Source organism: Lithobates pipiens, unplaced genomic scaffold, assembly GCF_037356315.1.
Source record: "Lithobates pipiens isolate NorthernLeopardFrog02 unplaced genomic scaffold, aLitPip1_a1.2 Scaffold_8, whole genome shotgun sequence".
NCBI lineage: Eukaryota > Metazoa > Chordata > Amphibia > Anura > Ranidae > Lithobates > Lithobates pipiens.
Window position 1 is genome coordinate 173959343 of NW_027507903.1, and position 26164 is coordinate 173985506.

Consider the following 26164-nt stretch of genomic DNA (forward strand, 5'->3'; position numbering starts at 1 on the left):
TTACTGATCAGGTTGCTTTTGTTTAAATTTTTCTGCTCTCCATTTACTTTACCTCTACAGTCTGTTAGCGCAGACTATTGTAACAAAATAACATCTGTGCTCAGCACATTGGCTAAATTAAGCACCTATTATGAAACCAAGATCAGAGAGGTATGTAAAGGTAAATTAAATGGTGTAGGGGGAAGTAGTTACATCACGTGTGCTGTTCAAAATTAGTTGGGGGGCACTTGGTCATTACCTGATATATAGGAGCAACAGTGTGCAAAGTGCAAAAGTTTATTTAGGTTAAACCTGGATTATTAGATTTATTAACAATTTTATCCATACTATTTGTAATTGTGTCAACATTTCTTCAACCCCTGTTGAAGCACTGTCTCATTTTACTGAAATGCTTCAGTAATGGAGAAAATGTCTTGCTATCACTGATGGGGATATTTGTACATGTCTGTGTAAGTTGATGCAAAAAGGCATGTTTGAACACTGCATATTCAGCTAAGCATTAAAACATAGGTGCTTTTCAGTTTTTTTTTTTTTTTTTTTTTTTAAATGGATACTTTATTATTAAAGTCAGGCAAGATTTGTCAGCGTGGATGTAGGTCTGAAGTGTAGAGAGGGACTGTTTTTAGCTACAAAGTGGAGTAAAGATGCTGATGTGACAAATGGATAACGAAAACCTATCATTTGAGGGACCAGCACAATGCTATTGCTGACCTCTTCCCCTCTTAGGAGCAAATTTCATGGGTTGCAGGAAAGAAATTTGCTTGATTCCCCCATCAACAGACTGCGTTGATGCAGGAATCCCTCTTGCAGGGCCATTCTTTTCCCAACAGGAGAAGACAGTGATTATTGCTAGCACCTATAGCAACCACTAGCGATAATCGCAGGATAAAAACCCGGCAGGCTGGTTGTACCCAAGTTGATCCATCAATCATTCAGCCTGCCCATACACATTCCAAATTCAGCCAGTTCCTTCTCAACCAGCCAAGCTTCGAACCGTGTATGGCTTGCCCAAGTCACCTGGCTGTCATGCCTGACTCTTCTTTACATTGGATCACTGGCCCAAAAAGTACTGTTTGTGTATAAGGAGTTCTGTCTGTTTTTTTTTTTTTTTTTTTTTTATTAATCTGAAGGCTTGTTCTGAGACAGTAACTCAGAAATGCTAAACGGCCAACCTACTAGAATTTTCAGAAGGTTGGCAGTGGTAGCCATTTCCCCATATTTTTCTTTACATCAAAGAATGAAAGCGTGGTTACCCTAAGGAAAGGAATGCTGCCAGTAGGTTGACGTATATGAGGTATAGAAGAATTAGAACAATGGTGAAAGAAAGTACAGTGCATTCTAAACTTTAGAAGAAAGCCAGTCGGCATTGTGCATCTGTTTTTTCGATGCTGTAGAATGTTAAAAACAGGAAAACCTGATATTTATTTTTTTCATTTTTAGCGGTGGCTGAAACAAGCTTTGGAGGAGGAACATTCTGCACCTCTGAATCCATTTGATTCTCCTGCTCAAGATCGATCCCAAAGCCCCAGTACATTTGCAGAAAATAAGTGCCACTTAGTCATGAATGGCAGTTGCCCACTGACAGGTGAGATGAATTTGTGTGTGCATACAAAAGTGGACTGTTACCCACCAATCTTGGATTATTACTGCACTTTGAAATACCTGTGTGTGCCCCGACCTTTATGTTTACTTGTTTGATATTCTGTACAGTGTGCACCCGGGATTCATTGATATTCATCTAGTGCACATGTGTCAAACACGAGGCCCGAGGACCAAATCAGGCCCACCAGGCCATTTAGTGTGGCCCTTGCAAGAATTTAAACAGAACTACTTTTTTTTTTCCTGCATCTAAACATTTGGACTTTAAAACTTGGCTCTCATTCTTTGCCTTCAACACAGAAAACAGACTGTCATAACAGAGTTGGCCATTTAGCTGTTTCAGAAATCGAGCAGTGACAGCCACTATGTATCTTAGAACAGGTGTTATTTAAATCTGTGTGGCTTTTTGAATGATACCTCAATACTATCTTTGTTCAATTTGTCTCCAGAAATAGGCTTTATTTGTTAACGTGTTTTTTTTTTTTTTTTTCTTTTGTCAATTGTAGACCTAACAACCCCTTTGAAAAAAAGGAGAATGTACCAATTGTTGGACTGTTCATACTCAGAAAATTCTACACCTACTGCATCTCCTTATGCAACACCAACACGTATAGATATGCCTTCTGCGGATGCATCACTGTTCAGTACTCCTCCCAGGATAAAGGTAGAGGATGAAAGTTGTCGAAACAGTTACAAGCAGACTTATTCACCGGTTAATTCTGTAACGACCTGTGTCCGTGGAAATCACTTGCATTTTGAGGTAAGCAACTTCTAATGAACCCTACGTTTTCTCCTTGTGTTCATAAAAGAATTCGGTGGCTGTAATCTTGTATTTCACTTTGCTGGTGTTTGAGATGGCATTTAATGGAACATTTGTAAGAAAAAGGGCTATCAATTTAAAGTTATGCAGCAACATTTCCTTGATCCTTCCAGTATAGTTTTTCTGTTTCGAGCCTGCCTTAAATGTTTGCAACAAGAGCTCGTCTCCAAGAAGACAGACCAAAGCTGCTGCAGCAGATGTTCTATCAGAAGATTTTCCCTACCTGCTCTAAACAATCTGTCTGGTTGGGCCCAATGACCTGCATTTCACTTCCCTTTCCACAGTTTTCAAATATTTAGATTGATGAACAAAGTGCCAAGATGTGCTTTTTTTTTTTTTTTAAGCCCTTCATTTTTAGCTTTGTGGAGGACCAGAAACTTACCTCCATATTAAAGATACAGGGAGTCCCCGAGTTACGATCATCCGACTTGCGAAAGACTCCTTCTGAACAGCAGACGGCGCCGGCGGGCACAACGGAAAACGACGCTGGAAAACATTGCAAACGCCGTTCTGCGAATTTGCGTCTGGATTACGAACAAATGCGACTTCCGAACAAACAGGCAATCTCTAACCTGTTCGTAACTCAGGGACTGCCTGTATGTAGAGCAGTGTTCAGTTAAAGTGGAAAAATGCCCTTTAATTCAGTAACTGTCAGTAACTATTTTACATTTTGTGCTGGAGTTTTCCCATTGAAAATATCCTTACAATTTGACTGCCTACATCACCGGTGTCTGAGCAGCAACTTGGGTTACCTTTTTTTTATGTAGCTTTCAAAAGTTTTTTGGGTTACCTTTCGAACCACTTGCTGCAACATTTGATTCTGTAATTAGGATTTCAGGCAAAGTTATTTTGACACAATTAACATTTTCCCCCATTTTGAATGGCTGAAATGACCAATTTTGGAAATTGTCACAAAGTTTGAAATATTGGACATACACAGATAACGTATGCTTGAAGGAGTATGTTGTTTGGGGATTGAGTGATTTATCTACTTTCACTCTATTTTTACACTATTTTTAGAGCATTTCTTCACCAGAAAGTTCGCCTGAGTTAAACCGAAGATCCAATAGCCAGGAGGTACGTTTTTCTAAGCCTATGTTCTGTTTTCAGTGTGCTTTTCTCGTTACTAACATAAAGTAAAATGTACAGCACTAACAACAAATACCTAAACCCTCATTCACATCTGAGTGTTCTGTAGCTACAAAACTTTCAAAATTAAAATACACATAGTTTTAAATTCGTGTCTGTTTACACCTGAGCACTCAGGCACCTGTCACTCGGAGTACACAAGCTTTTTTTCAGGCAGAACCTGCTTTTGGACCTTTTAGATTTCAATGGGAGTGCCTTAAAACAACAAACACATTTTAAATGTTTTCAGCCACTACTATGAAAAATCTAAGCCAAAAATACTCCTTCCCAAAAGAAGGTCCTATATCACGGCTCTAAAATGCACCAAAAATGTTTAAAAAAAAAAAAGAAGAAAAATCTCAAAGGCTTTAAAATCACCTGAATACACAAGCTATAAAGCATGGGGTCTCAACCTGTGGCCCTCCAGCTGTTGCAGAACTACAAGTCCAATGGGGCATTGCAAGCCACTGACCGTTACAAGCATGACTCCCAAATGCAGAGGGATGATGAGACTTAGATGTAGTTCTGTAACCACTGGCGGGCCACAGGTTGAGAACCCATGAACTAAAGTGTGAATGTGAATCATTGTTCACTTTCGGTGTGCTAGAATTGCCTACCCAAGAGCAGACTATATATCCCTTGGAAAGAAAGTTAAAATGTATCGTGCCATTAATTATCTAAAAACACAATGTGGTAATCGAGACATATAGGAAGCCTAGGACATACATAAGAGAGGTATACAAAATCTACTTGTTCAGGCAGATGACATATCTTAGGAGTTAGATCATCTCAACCATTAGGAACAGTAATGCAGTTAAGAATTTAGACATGACAATGTGGGACTAAATGGCATAATCAGGTCACATAGAACTTAAACCAAAAAAGAACATTAGGGAAAGCAAGTTCTAACATATCTTATCCAATCCAGAAGAGAGCTCAACGGGCAAAAAAAAAAACGAGAGAAGACGAGAAACATAACCTTCTTCCTCAAGAACAAAAATTTCCCACTTGTGTATGGGCAACTCTAATAACCTACCCTAGAGGGAGATGTCAAAAGGTATTTAACTCTCATACCTGCAGCAGTCTATGCATGACCAGTTGAGATGGACAAGTCCCAGAGTGTCCAACCATGTCTGCCATGTAGAGTAACATTTACGGACTGCATTTGTATGTTGGTTCGTTTATTGTTGCCATAAAAGAAAACGGTTAACCTGGTGTACATGACGATAACCAGAATCTGGTGGTGATCTTTCGTGTGATATATGAAAGTACTGCTACATTAATTGGAGGGGTATGAATTCTCATCTACTGCTCCCAACAAATAAGGATCTAACGGAACTTGGACCTTGTACACTAAGGAGATGGCATCTGTCCAATAACTGAATAATTTGGGGCAACGTCACATCATATTACAAGTGAGCCCTCCTCTCTGCAACACTTACGACATATGGGCGAATCTCTCCTCCCCCAGCGGTGTAGCGGTATAGTAGTGCAGTATGCTCTGTACAGTAAAAAGAGATTATAACTTGTGAAGGCGAAACAGTTGGTAGGAATGGACTTGTAAATACAGCTCCAATACTTTACCACTAATGTCCCCTAAATCCTGTTCCCAGCTTCACCTGCATGGCAAGGATGCAGAGTCTTGTATGGTAGAGCTTAACGCAGAGTAAATCTGTGAAATCGTATTATCTGGTTAATGGAATATGACCAGTAGCAGGGGATGGTCAGATTTTACAAGAGTGGATTGGTGTCCTTGGGCCTGAAGTGCCTGTCTTAATTGTATTTATAAATCTGCTGTCTGGATAAATTTAAATGAATTTGCAGGCCTGAGAAGGATTTTAACTCGTTTTGATTATATAGCTGAGATATAAATTGTATGCCTCCCATAGCCAAAATCCCTTCAATTTGCACAATTCACTGTAGACTGTATTGTACCATAATGGCATTTCTGGAATAAAGCCAGTCAATCCCAGGCGGCCTTTAACAGTAGTCCCAAGCTTTCATATAAGGAGAATTGTGGGTTCCGACTTCAAGAAAGGGGGAATCGATATTGCACGGATGGGATCTAAATCGTCTGGCAATCCAAACCCTCCCCATTTGGAGCTGGGAGACATAAAAGTAGAGTCTAGGCCCTAGGGTTAAGTAATGCTAATTCCCCACGGTCTTGACTGTACTGCAGCATACAAAGGTGGGTTCTGGCCACCTTCTTTTTCCAATTAAGGGACCTAAATAGCGTTTCAATGCGTGTAAATCATCTACAAGGTATCCATGTGGGGAATTACAATAATTCACCCTGCCAATAACCAGATGTTACATTTAGCTTGCAGCCTTTTTTTAAATAGGGGAAGTAGGTTAAATTCCAAGTATTTGGAGGGGTCGGCGGTAACCTGAAGAGTGTTCTACAACTCTGCTGTTCCCTACTGCGCATGCGCAGTAGGGAACCGGCTGTGAAGCTGTAGTGCCTCCTGTTCGGTTTCTCTTATCCAAGATGGCCGCAGCACCCGAGAGCCACTTAGATTTTATAGGTGTATAACATATATTGGTACATATGTGCATTACTGTGCTAGTCAATTAGTCCAGAGCACTTGCTGCTGTTTTTTTGCACCTCATTTCCCATGTTTTCATCCATAGTTGAATCACTTAGCCTGGTTTCCATGTCCTATGCACGAATGAGACAGAATTTGAAATGTTTGTTGATGGCAGGAAGCAGTTTGTTTTCAAAGGGCTGGAGAGCGGTACGGTGTTGCAGGCACACGATGAAGCATGGTGGAGGTTCCGTGCAAGTTTGAGGCTACATTTCTACAAATGGGGTTGGAGATTTGGTCAGGATCAATGGTGTTGTCAATGCTGAGAAATACAGGCAGATACTTCTCCATCATGCCATACCATCAAGGGGGCATATTGATTGTACCCGAATTTGTTTTGCAGCAGGGCAATGACTCTAAATAGGCAGCCAATGTCATTAAGCACTATCTGGGTATAGAAGAGTCATGGAAGTTAGTTTTCACCCCACAGAGCCCTGATCTCAACATAGTCTGGGATAACACAGATGCAGAAGAATTTGGGGGCAGCTTACATCCACAAAAAATCTGTTGTTCTCCAAGATGTTTGGAACAACCTACCTGCTGAGTTCCTTCGAAAACTGTGCACAAGCACTGTGTACACCTAGAAGAATTGATAATGTTTTGAAGGGTGGTCACACAAAATAATGATTTGATTTGGATTTCACTTATGTTCATTTACTATTTATTTTGCCAATTGATTAAAAGGAAACTATTTGCATTTCTATTTCTGAAAGGATTCTTAATTTACAGCATTCTTTCACAGCTGCCTAAAACTTTTTCACAGTCCTGTGTGTGTGGATATGTAGTATACAAGCAGTTACTGCTGTTGTCAGAGCATTTAAAATGTATTTAATACAATGATAATAAAGTATCTCATGTGCAATAAAATTTAAGTATCGCAAATGCATGAAAATTCAGAGAGGCGGTTGTCTTCTGCTCATAGTACAGTTTCCAGAAGGGCACTTTTCAGAATTTTAATTCCTCATAGCATGTTTTTGTTTCTAACAGGCTAATGAACGGGCAGCACCAGCTCTGGCTATGAACTCTTTCAGAAATTCTAACTTAACTGAAATGGGATTGCAGGAAATAAAGACTATAGGTTACGCTAGCCCGCGGAGTAGGACAGATTTAAACAGACCATGTACATCAGAAAGTGAGTCTGTACCAGATCATCATTTAGGACTTGAAATGAATGAACAGGCTGCACTGCAAAAAAACATGGAGTCCCTGTCCCGGGAAAGGACTGATTCAAGCAGCCAGCAGGAAACTGCTCTCTGTGGACGGGGCACTGTGTTTTCTTCTTGGATGAAAAGCCCTGAAAGGACAGGGGTGAACTTTTCTGCAGTTAATTCAAATTTAAGAGACTTGACTCCATCACACCAGCTGGAGGTTGGTGGTGGATTTCGAATGAATGACTCGAAGTGCCTAATTCAAGAGGATGCCCGAGCTATATTTATGGAAGGTTCCATGTTTTGCCCCTCAGATGAAGGACTTATGTCTGGATTTGGAAGAGCACTTAGTAGTGATGGTGTTCTAGATGGAAATGGAACACCTTTAAATCCTCCACAAAAGAAAAAGGTTAGCTTTTTTTTTTTTTTTTTTTTTTTTTTTTTTTACTTTTTGCTCGTTTCATAAAGGAATGTTTTTTGTGTTTTTTGCTTTCATTATGACATCTTTTAAAAAAAAGTCTGACCTACATACACCAGTAAAATCACTTGCTGTTTAAATTTTATTGTGGTTAAAAGGCTGAGGATACACCTATTGTCAGGGTGTAACCTGTTACAAATGCACTGATCCCAGTCCCTGTTTTCAGAACGAGCTGGAGATCTTCTCCCCCTTGCCCGCTGTTGCATGCTTCAAAAAAATAAAAGAAAGGCGTCCGAGGGCTGAAGGGTTTCTCTGCTTGCCCAGCCACCTAATCCATTCACGGTGTTTTGTGAATGGGAAGAAAACAAGTCCTGACAGCCTTTGCGTCAGATTGTAGTTCTTAATGAACTACTGGGGCCTTGTTGACCACTCTAGTTTGTTCATTAAGCTTCCTGTCAGAATGTAACTGCTTGCCTGTATCGGGAGGTACGGGCAGACCGCTACACAGACAGTCTTCAGGACTGTGGCATTACACCAATGATCTGCTGATCGTCGGTGCAATGCTTTTACATGTTCCTAACAAAAAAAAATGCATGTCTTGAAAGAGCAATGCACAGCTACGGCAGTTTGCACGGTAGTGCCAACCTGCTGCAGTATAACTGTGGTGGCTGGTCGGCTAGCGTTTTAAAAAAACGTATTGAGTACTTAGGGGGGAGTATTGGTATTTGTACTCAGTCTTGAAGTGGTATCAGTGCAACCCTTCCTCCAAAGTTTTATTTTTTGAGAAGCCTTGGAGAATAAAATGGAGGGTGTTGCAATAGTCACACGGTAGTTGCGCAGTGTTTTTTCAAACGCAGATTTTTTGGGGAAAAAATAGTGAAATTATTTTTAGTAAACAAACGCAAAATTATACCTAATTAGTTGGTATAATATAAAAGCTATTACAGCAAGTAAATGAATACCAAACATGTCATGCTTTAAAATTATGCACATTTTCAGAACACTGGCAAAATACAGTAGATTAAGTTATCCATAGGGAATGCTTTAACCACTTCCGGACCGGCTCACACCGATATGTCAGCACTTTGAAGAGGGATATCGTTGTTATGACAGCAGATAGCTACCATAACCTCGGTATCCTCTTCAGTGAGTGGCCTGGTTTCAGATAAAAGTGGTCGCTTTGGTGCGAGATCAATTTTATCGGTGGCGGGAGAGGGCCCCCCTCCTGCCACTCTCTGGTGCCCTCCACTGCTTACCGGAGTTAGCGGTAGCGACGGAGGCGATCGGGTCATTTCTCTGCCTTGGTATGGAGACCCATCTCCATACCATTGCAGAGCGGAAGTGACGTCAAAACATCACTTCCGCCCATAGCTCTTAAGCCCCAAACCATTTGGCTGGCCAAAGACCAGAGCACATTTTGCGATTCGGCACTGTGTCACTTTAAATGACAATTCCGCGGTCGTGCGACGTGGCTCCCAAACAAAATTGATGTCCCTTTTGTCCCCCAAAAATAGAGCTTTCTTTTGGTGGTATTTGATCACCTCTGCGGTTTTTATTTTTTGCGCTAAAAAACAAAAATTAGAGCTACAATTTTGAAAAAAAAAACCAAATACTTTTTGCTATGATAAATATCCCCAAAATATATATATATATATATATATATATATATATATATATATTTTATTATTTTTTATTTTTTTTCCAGTTTAGTCTGATATGTACTCTTCTACATTTAAAAAAAAATAAACTGTTGATCGGTTTGCACAAAAGTTATAGCGTCTACAAAATAGGACTTCGTGTTATGGCGTTTTTATATAAAAAAATGTTTTTATTTTTTTCTTGTAATGGCGGCGATCTGCCATTTTTATCGTGACTGCGACATTATGACAGACGCTTTTTTGGGACCATTGTCATTTTTACAGCGATCAGTGCTATAAAATTGTACTGATAACTGTAAAAATGACACTGGCAGTGAAGGGGTTAACCACTAGCTGGCTATGAATGTGTTAAGTGTGTCCTAGGGAGTGGTTCTAACTGTTAGGGGGCATGGCTACGTGTGACACATCACCGATCATAGCTCCCAATCATAGGGACCTATGATCAGTGACAGTGTCACTAGGCAGAACGGGATATGCTTGTTTACATTAGCGTCTCCCCGTTCTCCAGCTCCGTGACACGATCATGGGTATACCCACGGACATAAAGTCTGGGGGCCCTGTGATCTTGCTCACGGTAGGGTATTGTGCTCCTTTTGCCCAGCCGTGCCATTCCGCTGACATAAATGTACACGCGGTGGTCGGCAAGTGGTTAAAGCAACTTTTTTTTTTTTTTTTTTTTTTTTTTATTGACATTTTATAATTTTTTTTTATTATTATTGCATTTTAGTGTAAATAGAAGATCTGAGGTCTTTTTTACCCCAGATCACATATTTAAGAGGTCCTGTCATGCTTTATTTTCTGTTACAAGGCACGTTTACATTCCTTGTAATAAGAATAAAAGTGACACAATTTACCCCCCTCCTCAAACATCTGTAAGTGATCCAGTGGCTGTATAGCCGCTAGCATTACTTTGACATTGTAGGGTTAGGAAAAAGATGATACCGGGATCATAATTTGTATTGCCGTGTGTGCCCGTTAGGAAGAGTTAGGTTCTCCAAATGAAAGTTTCACTGAGAATGAAAATAAATCCAACATGTAGTTACCACCACAACAGAAACACAGGGAACATTTCCCAATGGGATCACTTGTTACCGGAATGATCCTTCACATTGAAGAACTATACTCTACAAGTCTACAGAACAGGAAGCGAAGGAAAATCTCCCTAATGGCAAAAAATTTGTACTTTTAAAGATCCCTCAATCACTTTTGGCTTTAGATATATGCTGAGCACCTCTGAATGAAATGCAGGCCAATATCACTGTAGACATCTGTAATTGGCCTTTTTTTGTATTGTAAACCTTTATAGCTTCTTTTCAGTAATTTATTATGCCTTGTAAGTACGGTATTATATGAATGCATTTTTATGCAGGTATCCTTGTTAGAGTACCGAAAAAGACAACGCGAAGCAAGAAAGAGTGGCTCAAAACCGGAATCTTTGTCCTTGGTCACACTTTCCCCACATCCGGAGAGCGGAAATCTTGTCGGGAACTATATTGGTGAAAATTGCAGCAACAGTGTGGAGAGTGTGGAGCCAACTGAGAGTGTAGCTAATGTGACTGCTCCCCTGCCAACTGAAGCCCCGAATATCTCCACGGAGGATACAGACCAAACTTCTCCAGAAATGGATGCCGCCTCGAGTGAGAAAAGTGATCCTGAGGTGCAGTGGTAAGCATTTCATCTCCACTTTAAGCAATATCCAAATAACACACAGGTTTAGATTTATTTTCTTACATCAGGGGACACAGAGCCATAGTACTTACTATGTGGGTTATAGGGCCACCGATGGGTGATGGACACTGGCATGCCTTAAGGCAAGAAATGTACTCCCTATATAACCCCTCCCACTACTGGTGTTGGTCACGAGTAAAGTGCTGAGCTCCACTGGAAGCTTCCCTGCTGGGGCTAGCCATGCTGACCGGATCCGTTCTGATGTCCTTTCATGGGCTAAATGGATGGTACCCGGGCCTCTTGTCCGAAAAACACAAGGTTTTGCTTGCGACCGCTTCTCTTTAGAGAGCTGGACCCTGGGATCCAGTACTTTTTGGTAGTAAGGTCATAACGTTTTTACTGGCAGGGTGCTGTCGCAGGTCCAGGATTGTGGGTAACCTGAGGTTCCCCTGTTCCTAAAGGTTTCCGTGAAGAGTGAAGATTGGATTTTTATCTCAGATAAATAACCCTGCTGCTAGGAAAAGGTAAGGGAGATTCTCAGGCAGGACAACATTATACATAGGAAAGTGCCACTGGGGGCTGTATTGAGCACTCACCGCCTGATGCTGGATTTACTCCCCCCACCATGTCTATGGTTTTACATGACGCATGAGCCGCCGCTCGCGTGGGAAAACACTTTGCTTTGAAAGGAGGTGGGAGGGCATGGCTAACCCTTCAGACGCCGGCCACACGTGAATGAAGTGTTAAAACGCTGTGTATGTGTAGCTGCTGCTGGCTGTATAGGAACAGCAGGAGGATGGCTTGTTCAGGTTAGTGACTCAGTCATTTCCCTTTTGACACATTATACTTTACCAGGCTAAATGAATTAATAGATTAATAGCAGCTTACAGCGCTGGACTATAGCCTAGCAGTGTACATTCTTTTTCTGGTATTTCCTCTGCTTTATGCTTCAGGCTATGAGTGGTAATGGGACCAGGAACTCCTCCTAAGGGTTCTAAAGGGGTCAATGGTTTTCACTATAAACTAAATCCATTTCCAAAAGGATGTCATCCTCCTCTGAGAGGGATGCGGCTGGTCAGATTGAGCCATCAGGGGAAACTTGTTGCATAAACACTTCAGTCCCTGTATATATCATACAAGAGGTTTTTTTTCTTCTACCATTGTAATGTGGAAAGAAGATTGATGCTATGATGTCTCTCCATAGTGGAGCTAAACATGGCAGATTCCCATCTATTGGCCAGGAGCCTCTTATTGAGGTGCAGAGGCTGGGGATGAGGTAGATCTTCCCAAACATTTGGAAGATACTTATTTATCCTCTTCTGAGGATCCTAATATGGAAGGAGTAGTATCACAAGACAGGCTTTTGAGGAAACCCACCTCTAATTGGGTTCATTCGAACCCCCCCATCTGGAGAATTTTATTTCAAATTCATGCATGGCTAAAAAAAAAGCTTATGTATTCTGAATGGGAACATCCGGATAAACAATATTCTCCACCCGAGAAATTCTCCACGCTTTATCCTATAGAAGAGGATTTTTATGAAAGAAAATGGGGGGGGGGGGGGGGAATCCAGCAATTGATGCTGTAATCGCCTCGGTAAGCAAGAATCTCACATGTCCGGTGGATAATGCACTGATGTGAGGAACCAACAGATAAAAATTTGTAACTTCTTTCTAAAAACAATAGGTCTTTAGCAAGTTCAGTAGCGCAGCCTGTTCTTTCTGCAATTGGTGTATCTCAGTCCATTAAGGAACAGTTTGTGGAGATACTTAAAATTCTGCCTGATCAGCAGGCCCAGCAATGGGCTAGTGTATCAGACACACTATGTTTCACAGTAGATGCTATGAAAGACGCTATCATTTAAGCCTTGTGGCTTATGCTTGGACCAGTGCATTCTCGCAGAGTTCTGTGAAAAATTGGTCAGCCGAAGCATGGTGTAAAAAGCTCTTAGCCAGTTTTCCCTTTCATGGTGAACGGCTATTTAGAGACGATCTGGATAAGTACATCCAAAGGATCTCTAATAGAAAAAGCTCTCTTTTACCAGTAAAGAAGAAGTTCAAATATTTCTCCTTTTAATCGTGCTAACTCTCCTGTGCCAGGGGCATCAGCCTCTAGGCAGTCTCAACGGCCTCAACTGTCAGGTTCAAGGGAAAGTCCCCAAGGGCAGCACCAGGATCAGAAGAGATCTTGGGGCAGAAAGCCCACAAAGCAGAATGCTAAAGCCTCCTCATGAAGGGGCGCCCCCGCTCGCTCAGGTGGGGTGGAATTCTCCTGCAATTCTCAAGATCTGGCAGGAACAATGTCAAAACAAATGGGTGGCTTCTGCAGTTTTTCTCTAGGTTACGAGTTCTGAAAGTTTCCATCTCCTTGTTTTTTCTAAGGGAAAATGTTCCCAAGGATCCAGAGTAAAAGAAGTCTCTCTTTCTGGCTCTGGATCATCTATTATCCCAGTCTGTGACATCAGAGGTTCCCTTAGTGGAACAGAGCACAGGGTTTGATTCAAACATTTCATGGTTCCAGAACCAAACAGGTAAGACCCATTCTAGATCTCAAAAATCTGAATCGTCACTTAAACATCCAATCCTTTCGCACAATCCGATCGGTTGTGTCCATCCTGCAAGGAGGGGAGTTTTTGGCTTTAATCGATATCAGAGATGCATATCTCCATGTGTCAAATTTTCCAGCTCACCAGAAATTTATGCGCTTTTAAATATAAAATCATCATTTCAGTTGTGGCCTTGCCATTCAGTTTAGCCACAGCACCACGAGTGTTCTGAAAGATTCTGGCACCTCCTTTAGCCAGATTAAGGGCTCAAGGCATAACGGTCCTAGCCTATTTAGACGATCTACCTTTAATAGATCATTCAGTCTTGGGTCTAAACCAGAGTCTGATCGCAGAATCTCTGGGTTGGATACTCAACCTAGAAAAATTCTCCTTAAAACCATCAAGGACGATTACAGTACTTGGGGCTGGTTATGGATACCGTACAGAAGAAGGTATTCCTACCCCAGACGAGAATCCATTCCATTTTAGAACTAATTCAACATATCAAAACAAAGAAAAATCCTTCCATTCGGATGGGCAGGAGATTGTTGGGGGAAATGGTGGCCTCCTTCGAGGCCGTCCCTTATGCGCAGTTTTCACTCAGGACTGCTTCAAAACACTATTCTGTCGGTCTGGAATAAAAGGATTCAGGCCTTCGTTTTTTCCCCAATACGCTTGGCTCCCGACGTAAGTCAGAGCCTAAATTGGTTGTTAGGTAGAAAAGATTTTCCCTTTTGCTGGATGTTTCCTGGAAAGTGTTAACAGATGCCAGCCTTCTAGGCTGGGGAACAGCCTGGGAAGAAGATTCTGTCCAGGGGAGATCGTCCAGGTTAGAGGACCTTGCCTATCAAAATTTTGGAAAATTCGAGCAATACATCTGGCCCTAGAATCTGGGACGGTCAGAATACTGTCCTGTCAGCATTCAGTCCGACAAGGCCGCGGCTGTGGCTTAAGTCAATCACCAGGGGGCACGAGAAGTTGTGCAGCCGAAAAAGAGGTGAATAATGTTCTAGCTTGGGCAGAACACAACATTCCTTGCCGATCGGCAACTTTCATTCCAGGAATAGAGAGTTGACAGATGGACTACTTGAGTCACCAACAATTATTTTCGGGAGAATGGTCTATTCGACCCGACATCTTCCTAGTGGTATGTCAGAGATAGGGTGTTCCGGACATGGACTTATTCACGTCCAGATTCAACAACGAAGTCAACAACTTTGTGTCGGGAACAAGGGATCCGCTAGCAGGCGGAACAGACGCATTAGTCCTCCCATGGGATCAGTTTTTTACTGATCTAAGAGTTTCCTCCAGTTCTGCTACTTCTGCACCTTTTTCCGCAGGATCAAGCCGGAACAAAAGGAGGCGATTCTGGTGGCCCCAGCAGGCCCCAGAAGAATTTGATTTACCAAGATCATAAAGATGGCAGTAGGAGTCCGTTGGACTCTGCCATTATAGCCAGACCTTCTCGCACAAGGTCCAGTATTCCATCCTACCTTATGGACGAAAATTTTAACAGGTTTGACTGTTGAATCCCACTTTATAAAGGATTGTGGGTGATCTCCTTCAGGTTGTTTTTCTTGATATGGATCCAGGGGTTGGCACCCCAGGAAGAATGTCATAGGCAGGATCCTTGATTTCCTGCAAATGGCATCTGACAAAGTTGGCCTCGACTTCCATCAAGGGCCAGATCCAGGCCTTGTCAGTGTTTTCTTTCGATGGCCTCTTGCTTTCCAATCTTGATGTGTATCTTATTCAGGGGGAAACCTGGATTAAACCCCCTATTAAGGTAACTCTATTCCTTGGGATTTGAATTTGGTCTCATCGGCTTTGCTGAATCAGCCGTTTGAGCCTTTACGAGAAATTCCCTTGGACTTTTTTTTTGACAAAAATAATCTTTCTGATTGCCATTTCTTCTGCTAGAAGAGTATCGGAACTAGCAGCTCTGTCTTGTAAAGAGCCGTATTTGATCATGCATAAGGATGAGGTGGTTTTATGTCCTCATCCTGAATTCCATCCAAAAGTGGTAACAGGTTTTCATTTAAACCAAGATATTATTCTTCCTCCTTTTTCCCCAGAAGCCTTAATCTGGGGAAGAGAAAGCACTACAGTCTCTTGATGTAAGAGCGATCTGATTATGAGTAAGGGCGACCGCTCAGGTTCGCAAAACACATGTTTTGTTTGTACTGCCAGAGAGTCCAAAATGTGGACAGGCAGCGTCAAAATCCACTATTTTCCGAATGGATTCCTCAATTGATTGTTCAAGCTTCAGCTTAAAGAAGAATATTCTTCCTTCTTATGTTAGAGCACACTCATCCAGGGCGATTAGTGCCTATTGGGTGGTGCTTTATCAGGCCTCTATGGCTCAGATCTGTAAGGCCGTGACTGGTCTTCAGTTCATACGTTTATCAGATTTTATCAAATCAGTATTAAAGGTCATGAGGATATTGCCTTTGGGCGCAGTATACTGCAGTATGAGTCCTCTGGCCTCCTGTTTTTTTTTTTTGTTGTCTCCCTCCCTTCAGTTGCCATTGCTATGGCACATCCCACATAGTAAGTACTATAGCTGTGTGTCCCGAGAAGAAAACGGCTCACCTGTAAAATCATGTACATCAGGGGACACAGAGGTCCCTCCCTTCTTGGTATACACTTGTATTGCTTGCCTACAAAACTGAGGACTCCCAGTAGTGGGAGGGGTTATATAGGGAGTACACTTCTTGCCTTAGGTGATGGATGCTGGCACGCCCTATCAGCGGCCCTGTAACCCACATAGTAAGTACTATGGCTCTGTGTCCCCTGATAATAATAATATATCTATGACACGCACACTACTATTTAACCACTTCAGCTCCGGAAGAATTTACCCCCTTCCTGAGCAGAGCACTTTTTGCGATTTGGCACTGCGTCGCTTTAACTGACAATTGCGCGGTCGGGCAACGTTGCACCTAAAACAAAATTGGCATCCTTTTTTTTTTCTCTTGCACAAATGGAGCTTTCTTTTGGTGCTATTTGATCGTCTCTGCATTTTTTTTTTTTTTTTTTGCGATATAAACAAAGAGCGACTATTTTGTACTTTTTGCCCCCCCTTTATTTTTTCCCTCAGTTTAGGCCGATATGTATTCTACATATTTTTGGTAAAAAAAAATTGCAATTAGCGTATATATTAATTGGTTTGTGCAAAAGTTATTGCATCTACAAAATAGGGGCTAGATTTATAGCATTTTAATTTTTTTACTAGTAATGGCAGCGATCGGCTTTTTTTTTTTTATCATGACCGACTTTATGGTGGACATATCGGACAATTTTGACACATTTTTGGGACCATTGGCATATTAACCAGTTCCCGACCAGCGCACGCCGATGTACGTCGGCAGAATGGCACGGGCAGGCATATTGGCGTACAGGTACGTCCAATCTTCAATGCCGCCCTGGCATCGCGAGCGCACCGGCGCGCTTGCGTGCCGGTCGGGACCCCCGTGAGTCCGGTCGCAGGTCCTGCGGACTCGATCGCCACGGGCATACCCGCGATCGTCTCACGGGACGGGTGAATGGAGAAATGCTGTTTACAACGGCACTTCTCCATTCAGACTAGCAACTAGTGACGCTGATCTCTGCTCCATGTGATTGGAGCAGAGATCAGTGTTCACTAAATGAAAGCCCAACCCCCCACAGTTAGTAACACACCCCTAGGAACACTTAACCCCTACACTGCCACCCACTGGTTAACCCCTTAACTGCCGGTGTCATTTACACAGGAATCACTGCATTTATATAGCAAAAATCGGTCCCAAAAATGTGTCAAAAATGTCCGATGTGTCCGTCATAATGTCGCAGTCACAATAAAAATCGCTGATCGCCGCCATTGCTACTAAACAAAATAATTATAAAAGATGATTAATAAAAATGCCATAAAACTGTGCCTATTTTGTAAACTCTATAACTTTTGCGCAAACCAATCAATCACTTATTGCGATTTATTTTTTATTTTTTTTAACCAAAAATATGTAGAAGAATACGTATCGGCCTAAACTGAGGGAAATTTTTTTTTATATATTTTTGGGGGATATTTATTATAACAAAAAGTAAAAAATAATGCGTTTTTTCAAGATTGTCGCTCTATTTTTGTTTATAGCGCAAAAAATAAAAACCGCAGAGGTGATCAAATACCACCAAAAGAAGGCTCTATTTGTGGGAGCCACGTTGCATGACCGCGCAATTGTCAGTTAAAGCGACGCAGTGCCGAATCGCAAAAAGTGGTCTGGTCTTTGACCAGCAAAATGGTCTGGTCTGTAAGTGGTTAATACAGTGATCAATGCTATAAAAATGCATTGATCACTGTAAAAATGTCACCGTCAGTAAAGGGGTTAACATTAGGGGGCGATCTAAGGGTTAACTGTGTTCCCTGGGCAGTAATTCTAACTGAAGGGGTAGGGGACTGACTAGAGGAAGTGACGGATTGTGGTTGCTAGCTAATGGGAACACATGATCTGTCACTCCTGTTTACACACACTCGTTCCTGTTCTATGTCTCCTGCTCACAATCGCTCGTGGCCAGCAGTCATCACAGACTCGTGCTTGCTATCCCGACCCTGCGAGCCGACCTATAGCTACTATAGTATAACTGCGGCGGCTGGTCGGGAAGCGGTTAAACTGTGTGGCACCTCAGATTTCAGCTTTGTTCACTCGACTCGCTTCACATTTGGTGCAGGTTTTAAATTTTTCACCCACATGTTCAAAATCTGAATTTCTTGCTAGAAAATTGCTTTAAATAATTACAAAACTATATATTTTTAGGAAAGCAGAGGCCATGTTTCTCAAATAGTGCATTTTTTTATAAAAATATATAACATGAAGATTGCAATTGTACTGGACACAGGACTTTTTTTCTTAGACTATGGTTATTTTACTTTGTAGCTTTTGAGGTTCCTTTGAAGTAAAGCATGGAAGCATAAAAGCCTGTGTAGTATAGTAATGTGCTTTACTAAACAAGAATGCAATACAAACTACTCACAAATTTAGGAAAACAATACACATTATTATTATACAGGTTTTATATAGCGCCAACAGTTTGCGCAGCACTTTACAACATGAGGGCAGTTTACAAAATATACATGCAACAAAAGCTATATACGCTTCCTAGTAAATGAGCATGGACAGTGTTCATGATATGGAACTACTGAAAATGACTTAACTTAGGTTATAGTTTAGATTGTGTCATCCTCTGGTGAAGTTCCCTCCTTGCACAGATTTTCTTTGTTCTTAACCACTTCCCACCCGGCCAATGCACATATACGGCCAGGTGGGAGCCGTCTACTCCTGATAGGACGTTCAGGAACGTCCATCAGGGGGAGCAGGATCGCGCCCGCGCAGCGGCGCGATCCCGATGTGCCCGTGTCACCCGGACACGGCGCATCTCAGATCGGCAGGAGGGCTCTGTGATTGGCCCTCCTGATCACATGACGGCCGTGTCCAATCACGGCCGTCATGTGATGTAAACAAACAGCCGGTTGCTAGGCAATCGGCTCCTCCTCTCCTCACACAGAAGTAATCGCTGAGGAGAGGAGAGCAGATCGCTGCAGCCGGCTGATGATCAGTGAGTATGAGCTGTTTTTTACAGCTTTTTACTCACTGATCACTAGTCTAGTGTAGTGTACACACATCACCACACAGTAAACACACCACACAGTATAAACAAAATGTCCCCACACATGTCCCCAAAACATACATGTCCCCAAATAATAAAAACACATGTCCCTAATAATAAAAACATGCCCCCACATATGTCCCACTAAAATCACATGTCCCAATGATTATCTGCACACATATGTACGTGATCACCTGCACACATATGTACATGATCATTTGCTTACATATGTCCGTGATCACACAAACCAATTATTATACACTTAACGGAATTTTTTTTACCAAAAACATGTAGCAGAATACATTTTGGCTTAAATTTATGACATTTGATTTTATTGGATTTCTTTTAAAATAGAAAAAAGAAAATATTGTTTTTTTTTCCAAATTTCCGCTTTTTTGCGCTTATATCGCAAAAAATAAAAAACGGAGTCGTGAATAAATACCACCAAAATAAAGCTCTATTTGTGCGAACAAAATGATAAAAATTTCATTTGGGTACAGTGTAGCATGACTGCGCAATTGTCACTGAAAGCGCTAGAGCGCTGAAAGCTGATAATTGGGCTGGGAAGGAAGGGGCCGAAAGTGCCCTGTATTGTAGTGGTTAAAGAGTCCCCTTATATTGTTCTTCCTGGTGATACGGAGTAATCTTCCTCCTATCCAGGATCTCTTACAAAACTCTTTGCTTCACGGACTCCTTCAAGCTAGTGCTTTTTTCTATTCAGGCCTTGGCTGTGTCTCGCCCCTCATTTCCTGCCAACATCACGTCTCGTTTTACTAGTCTCCATGAAACCAGTCAAACAGGTGAATTAGCATATGAATAAAGGAAGTCTAGCTTTTAAAAACCTTAAATGTACACTAAAAGTGTATTTTTTTTTCCCCATATATTTATGCTATGAAAATACTAAAATGGCAATAGCCATAGTTATATGCAGGCTTCTGGTGATTAGGCACTGGCAAAATAAAAAAACCTGCTAGGGCTGTATTGCTTGCCAGAAAAAAACTGGACATAACTCATGCATGAAATGAACAATTACACATTATGCCCTCAGCACCGTTGTGTTGACGCTAAAGAGAATCTAGCTCGCCAAGTCTCTAAAATGTCCCTCATCTTTGTGCATATGTGCAGGATTTTTTGGTTAAAAGCACGGGAAAGGTACACTTACCCAAACAGAGGCCCTTGTTTTAATGGAGTGCCCCATTTTTTATGGCGCGCTTCATGCCACTCCAGTATGAGTTTGAGATATCCCAGGCCTATGGGTACAATCTGTAATTTCAAAGCGGTACTAAATTAAGTTTCTATCTTTGTTCACATTTTGCTTTTCAATCTGCCAGCCTTAGACAAGAAAAGAGATTCAATGGCTGCTGTACACCATCTTCAGCCAAAAGAAGGGGGTTGTACCTTTTGGAAACATAATTTCACGGTTTCTATTCAAACCTATTCAGTCCCAAAACCAGGTTTTTTTATTTTTTTTTGTGCACCAAAATTGCAGATGTAATTTAGCAAGATGTGTCATTGTTACTCTCAGACAAGGGCAATTTCTGGCATCAGTAGACCTAAAAGATGCCCATCTACGCAATCCCCATTTTCCCGTCCTTTTCAACACGTTTTCTGTTTTGGTTTTTGTTTTGTTATTGCTAGTGAAGGCCAATTTGTAACAGTACCATTCGGGCTCTTCTCTGCAACCCCAGGCATTCATAAACGTGCTTGCACAGGTTCCGGCTCTTCTATGAATCCACAGTGATCCTGTCACAGGTTACCTGGATAGCCTTCAACTGACTCCTCGGGCCACTGCCTCTGCTGCCAGCATCCAAAGGAAGAATCATTTTGTTCCAACCTTTGGCTGGATTATCAAGTTTCCAAAGTCTGCTTTCCAGCACTTAGTCTTTAGTACCTGGGCCTAAACTTGGACACAGGCCAAGTCAGAATCTTCCTTCCTCAGCAGGAGGATGTTATTCTTCCCAAATATGACAAGGAAATTGCCCTACATTACCTGGATTTGGTCAGGGCTGTCAGATTTCAATGGAAGGCAGGTGAGACATCAGGGGTCTGATAGGCTTCTTATGTCTTAAAAAGAAAACCTATCCTAGCAAAATTGTATCACATAGTGGACTTTTAAAGTTTTGTTGAAAAAAAAAAAAAAAAAAAAATCCCAAGCTCTTAAACTATCCATAAAAATGTTTTTAGCCTGCCCCTCCCACACCTATGAAACTGGCAGTTGTGCTTCATGTTATGACGCTGCACATTCTGGAGTGAAAGCCACTAGCATTATTATCAATATTTCAGGTTAACTAAAAAATTATGACCTATAGAAAAAAATAGGGCACTTAAGCTTGTTGGCGTTTCCCAGGCCTGCACAATTTTAGTGTTTGGCATGTTAGGTACCCATTTACTCAGCACTACCTCGTCTTTTAAATTGACCTACAAATAGGGTACACAGACACATTACCCAAATATTAACCACTCCACGAAAAATGACGTATCTGTACATTGATGCTAAATACCAGAGTTGAGGGAACAGCCAGCTGCCATAACCCTGGTATTTTCAGGAACGCCGTACATGTTTTTTTAAGATAAAAGTGGTCTCCGCTGCAGTATCACTTTTATTGGCGGCGGGAGAGGAGCCCACACACACCGCACTCCAGGCATCTCTGCCAGCAGCCGATCACATCCTCTCCCGTGGATGCCTGGCTGCCGACTGAGGGGAAGATGGCCCCTGCTCGGGTCCATGGCATAAGAGGGCGGAAGTGACGTCAAACATAAATTCCGCCCATGGCTCTTAACCATGTCCGGACCGCCCGCCTTCCTTTTACGTTGCCACTTTGAAGAGGAATATTGTTATGGCAGCAGCTAGCTGCCATAAACCCGGTATCTTCTCCAGTGGGCAGACCGCTTCAAGATAAACGTGGTCTCTGCTGCGGCTTATAAACTAATCTGTCTGTCCCACTTTGCATGCAATAGTGGAGTTACTCTTTAAATTGGCTACAAATAATTACCCTTTCCACAGGTGCCACCAGGCAGGATATATGCTTTATAGTGAATGACACTTTGTTCTTTTTCCCAGGACTTCTTCAACCTCTGTGGAACAGGTTAGAGAAAGAAGCTATCACAGGGCTTTGTTATTGAGCGATCACAGAAAGGATAAAGATGGCGGTAAGTAAAATGCGTTTCATGTTCAAGTCAACAGCATGATTTATTTTGACCATTTAGATGTGCAATAAAGTAAAATTGTGTCCACTGGAAAACATCCTAGAAGGGGATTAAAAAAAATAAACTGGCCCTGCATATGATTGGATGTTTGCCACAAACTTCTTTTTAGGTTTGTTTTTATCAGTAAAATGGTACAGTATCTAAGTCACAGTATGTTTGTTTTATTTATATACCTAGATGTTGTTACTGCTCTGACGCAAATTTTTAAATTGCCCATTGCTTGTCTGCCCAGACAAGCAGCTGCTTTAAGGATTTTAGAATATCAATTATTTGTAACATGGCAGTTTATCAAAAAACTGAACTTTGTCTATGATTAAGTTGCAGCTGAACATGGGCACACTTTCCCCAGATATAAGCCCAGCTGGCCTGAAAGGCCAAGGTTTTAATTGTATCAATCCTAGTCTTTTTCAGATTTGCTGTAAAAGGTTTAACACAGTAAGTGGGGTCCTGTATAATGACAGCCTACAGATGTACCTTTTACATACAAAAATAGTAATCGTACACCTGTTCTGCAAACACATATATACTGGCTATTTGTAAACTGAATTAACTAAATTTATATTTTTGTATTTAATTTACGGACTTTTAGAAGTTGACCTGGAGAATGGTGAGAACGTAAAAGAAATCCAGTCTCCTGATGCATCACAGCAGAATTGCAGCAGTCCTCCTAGACAGAACACGGTAAGATGTCAGTGATGCCTAATGCATGAAGCATGTTGCCAGTATTTAACATGACCCTTTAGCAGGCATATACTCTTATATCTTTATTACAATTTTTAAGAATTAAATTGATTTTAGATTTAGATGATCAAAATAAAGTCCATATTTATAGATTGTGCAAACATACATCATCTTACAATTTATTGGCATTTATTTATTAAAACAAATCTAGGACCCTACAAACACAATGTCTTTACTTATGTCTTTTTGCTTTTTCTCTACAGCCTTGCTCTGCAGGACCGAAGGCTTCCATAAAGACTGATCCTTCCCAGGAAACCGATGTAAATACATCTTCGGCAGAAACGTCAAGCCCCTTCAAATCAGAGATGCAAGCGAAACAGCCGTCACTTTTAAAATCTCATGTTGCTCAACCTCATTCACAGAAGCTGCCTTCTACACCTTTAAAGCTGCATTGTCCTTCCTCCCCTCATCTGGAACAGTCACCAAAGTCTTCACCGCACACACCTATACAACATGGTTACCTATCACCAAAGCCTCATTCTCAACCGTTAGGGTCCCCGTTCAGGCCACATCACCCTCCACCACATCCGACGGGGACACCACAAAGAGAAAACCATGTTAACTTCTATCCTGTTTCACAAAACCTTCAACCCTCGACTCCCCAGCCAGCAAGTGGACAATTGTTCTCCCAGGCCCAGACGGGACAGTGTACAACAGTCTATACTGCTTTTAATCAACAGACTGTAAACAATTCTGCCCCACCTCCGCCTCCTCCTCCTCCAACAACAACAAACTTTTATCAAAACCAGCAGCCCTCTGGGTCTTTTCAGAACTACAGTCAAATCAAAGGAAGTATTCCCCAGCAAACTGTGTTTACATCTTGTCCAAACCAGGGCCATCCAACCGCCTCTGGGCAACCAGCAATTCAAGGACATCATGTCAATTCGGGACATTATTTGCCTTCACAAAACTCTGCTGTCCATCTTCAGAGCACAGCATCAAGCGTCCCACCCCCTCCACCACCTCCTCCACCGGGATGCCCCCAGCCACACGTGGCAGGTGCAGTTCATGCTGCCCCAGTTGCGAGTGGCACGATTATTCATTCACAGACAACAGGACATCATTTGCCACCACCTCCCCCTCCCCCACCAGGCCCTAGTCCTCACCATTCGCACATGCAACATGTGTCGGCAGGACATCAAGGACTGACAGTGCAACACCAGCATGTTTTAAATGCAGCGCCTCCTCCCCCTCCCCCTCCTCCACCACCACCACCTCAATCCACTAATGTTTTAGGTGGGTCTGGACACCATTCGGCATCAGCACAAGGATTGCACTTACAGACTCACCAAGGACCTTCAATTTTTCCTTCAGGAGCTCATGCCGGTGTAGCCTCATACTCAGCCCAAGCTCCTGTTCACAATACAGTGGGACCTGTGCCACAACACCAGTCCCCTGCAGCAGGACCTCACCATCCAATTCCTAGTCAGGGGACTCATATTCAGCCACAAGGACCAAACAGTATTGCATCCGCTGCAGGGTTTTGTCCCCATCCTGGGTCTGTAAGTCTCCCCCATGGGGTGCAAGGACCACAGCAGGCCTCTACAGTTCCTGGACAGATACCTATTCATAGACCACAGGTGCCACCAACTTTCCAAAATAACTACCATGGCTCAGGCTGGCATTAGATTTGGCTTCATAAATAAACATTTTTGAAATGTGTAAAATTGTACATTTTATATGTACCTTACAAAGGTACTTTTTAAAGCCTGTATATGGAAATTTGTAAAAATGCAGTTATCAGTGCGCTTTCATTTTATTTTTATATCTGTTATCTGTGCTTTTAAGCCAGTTTCAAGTCTTTAGATTATAAGTATACATTCCAGTTCTGTTTGATTGCAGTGTAGGTTATGCTGCAGAACATCACTTGTCGAAATTCAATTCATTTAGTGAATGTTTTGTATTGTATGTTTTTATACATGTGATTTAAATACACAGGTAAAAGCACTAACACGTTTTTTTTTTTTTTTCTGTGCTGTGTGTGAGTATCGCTAACACGCCAGTTTCAATGTTACATTGCTACCTTGCTTATTTACACAATTGTAATTTAATGTATAGTTGTTTTAACAATTTGACTTCATTAGAAGTTTTGTAAATACTGTATTTGCTTGTATATTGCTTTCAGCTTCCACCTCATTTGATAAAACATTGTACATAGTTTTTTTTATTGTATGATCCTTGTGGAAGTAGTACAGTATGACATTTACATTTTTTTTTGTAATATACTGTCACATTGCAGCACTCGTTGGGCATTTTAATTCATGTTAATAAACCACAATTATGTCTGTTTTATCAGGTTAGTCCTTTCATACATTTTACAAAATGTTGAGACATAATTACAGCACTTAAACTGTACATTAAAATGCATTGTCAGTACTTTTTCCTGACTATTCCAAAACTTTTGTATTGGCTTTTAATTTCATACCTTGGATTATTGCAGTGTTAAATTCTTTTCCCATTTTAAACAGAAAATCACTGAATCAATGTGTGTCCTAACTAGGCTCGGCTGTTCTTGCACTGCTTATTGCAGGGGTATGTAACCTCGGCCCTCCAGCTGGGGTGAAACTACAAGTCCCATGAGACATTGCAAGACCCTGACAATCAAAGGCATGACTCCTAGAGGCAGAGGCATGATGCGATTTGTAGTTTCACCACAGCTGGAGTGCTGAGATTGCCTACCTCTGGCTTATGGCATCATCGGTCTGCAGCTCTGCTCACCTTGAAAACCAGCTAAAGCCTGTGGATTCTGGAAGGTCAAAGTTTGGTCATGGTAAGAAAGATCCCTAAACCATTATCAGAGTTGCTTTTTGGCACAGTAGAGCTAAATGGTTGATGTTGACAAAGTAATTACTGCTCCTTCTAACCAGAATACATAGGTTTCTATGTTTTTCGTAAAAGTAGAACCCCTTTCAAGTTCAACCCTAGTTCCAAAAAAGTTGGGATGCTGTCTGTGTAAAATCTACATAAAAAGAATGCAATGATTTGCGCATCTCATAAACCCATATTC

The 26164-nt window shown here is 41.6% G+C and overlaps 1 protein-coding gene across 7 annotated transcripts in view; it reads left to right on the forward strand.

The window, feature by feature from the left end:
* The window catches only part of KMT2E (lysine methyltransferase 2E (inactive)), a 136400-nt gene extending 110845 nt beyond the window's left edge, over positions 1-25555 (forward strand). For all 7 annotated transcript variants that reach the window (XM_077470680.1, XM_077470678.1, XM_077470681.1 and 4 more), the window contains 8 exons: positions 1441-1585; positions 2106-2359; positions 3440-3496; positions 7120-7689; positions 10726-11021; positions 22271-22359; positions 23006-23097; positions 23361-25555. In XM_077470680.1, the coding sequence (XP_077326806.1) occupies positions 1441-1585; positions 2106-2359; positions 3440-3496; positions 7120-7689; positions 10726-11021; positions 22271-22359; positions 23006-23097; positions 23361-24785 (2928 nt within the window). In that variant the 3' untranslated portion in view covers positions 24786-25555. The remainder of the gene's footprint in view (positions 1-1440; positions 1586-2105; positions 2360-3439; positions 3497-7119; positions 7690-10725; positions 11022-22270; positions 22360-23005; positions 23098-23360) is intronic.
* Positions 25556-26164: the final 609 nt, after the last annotated feature.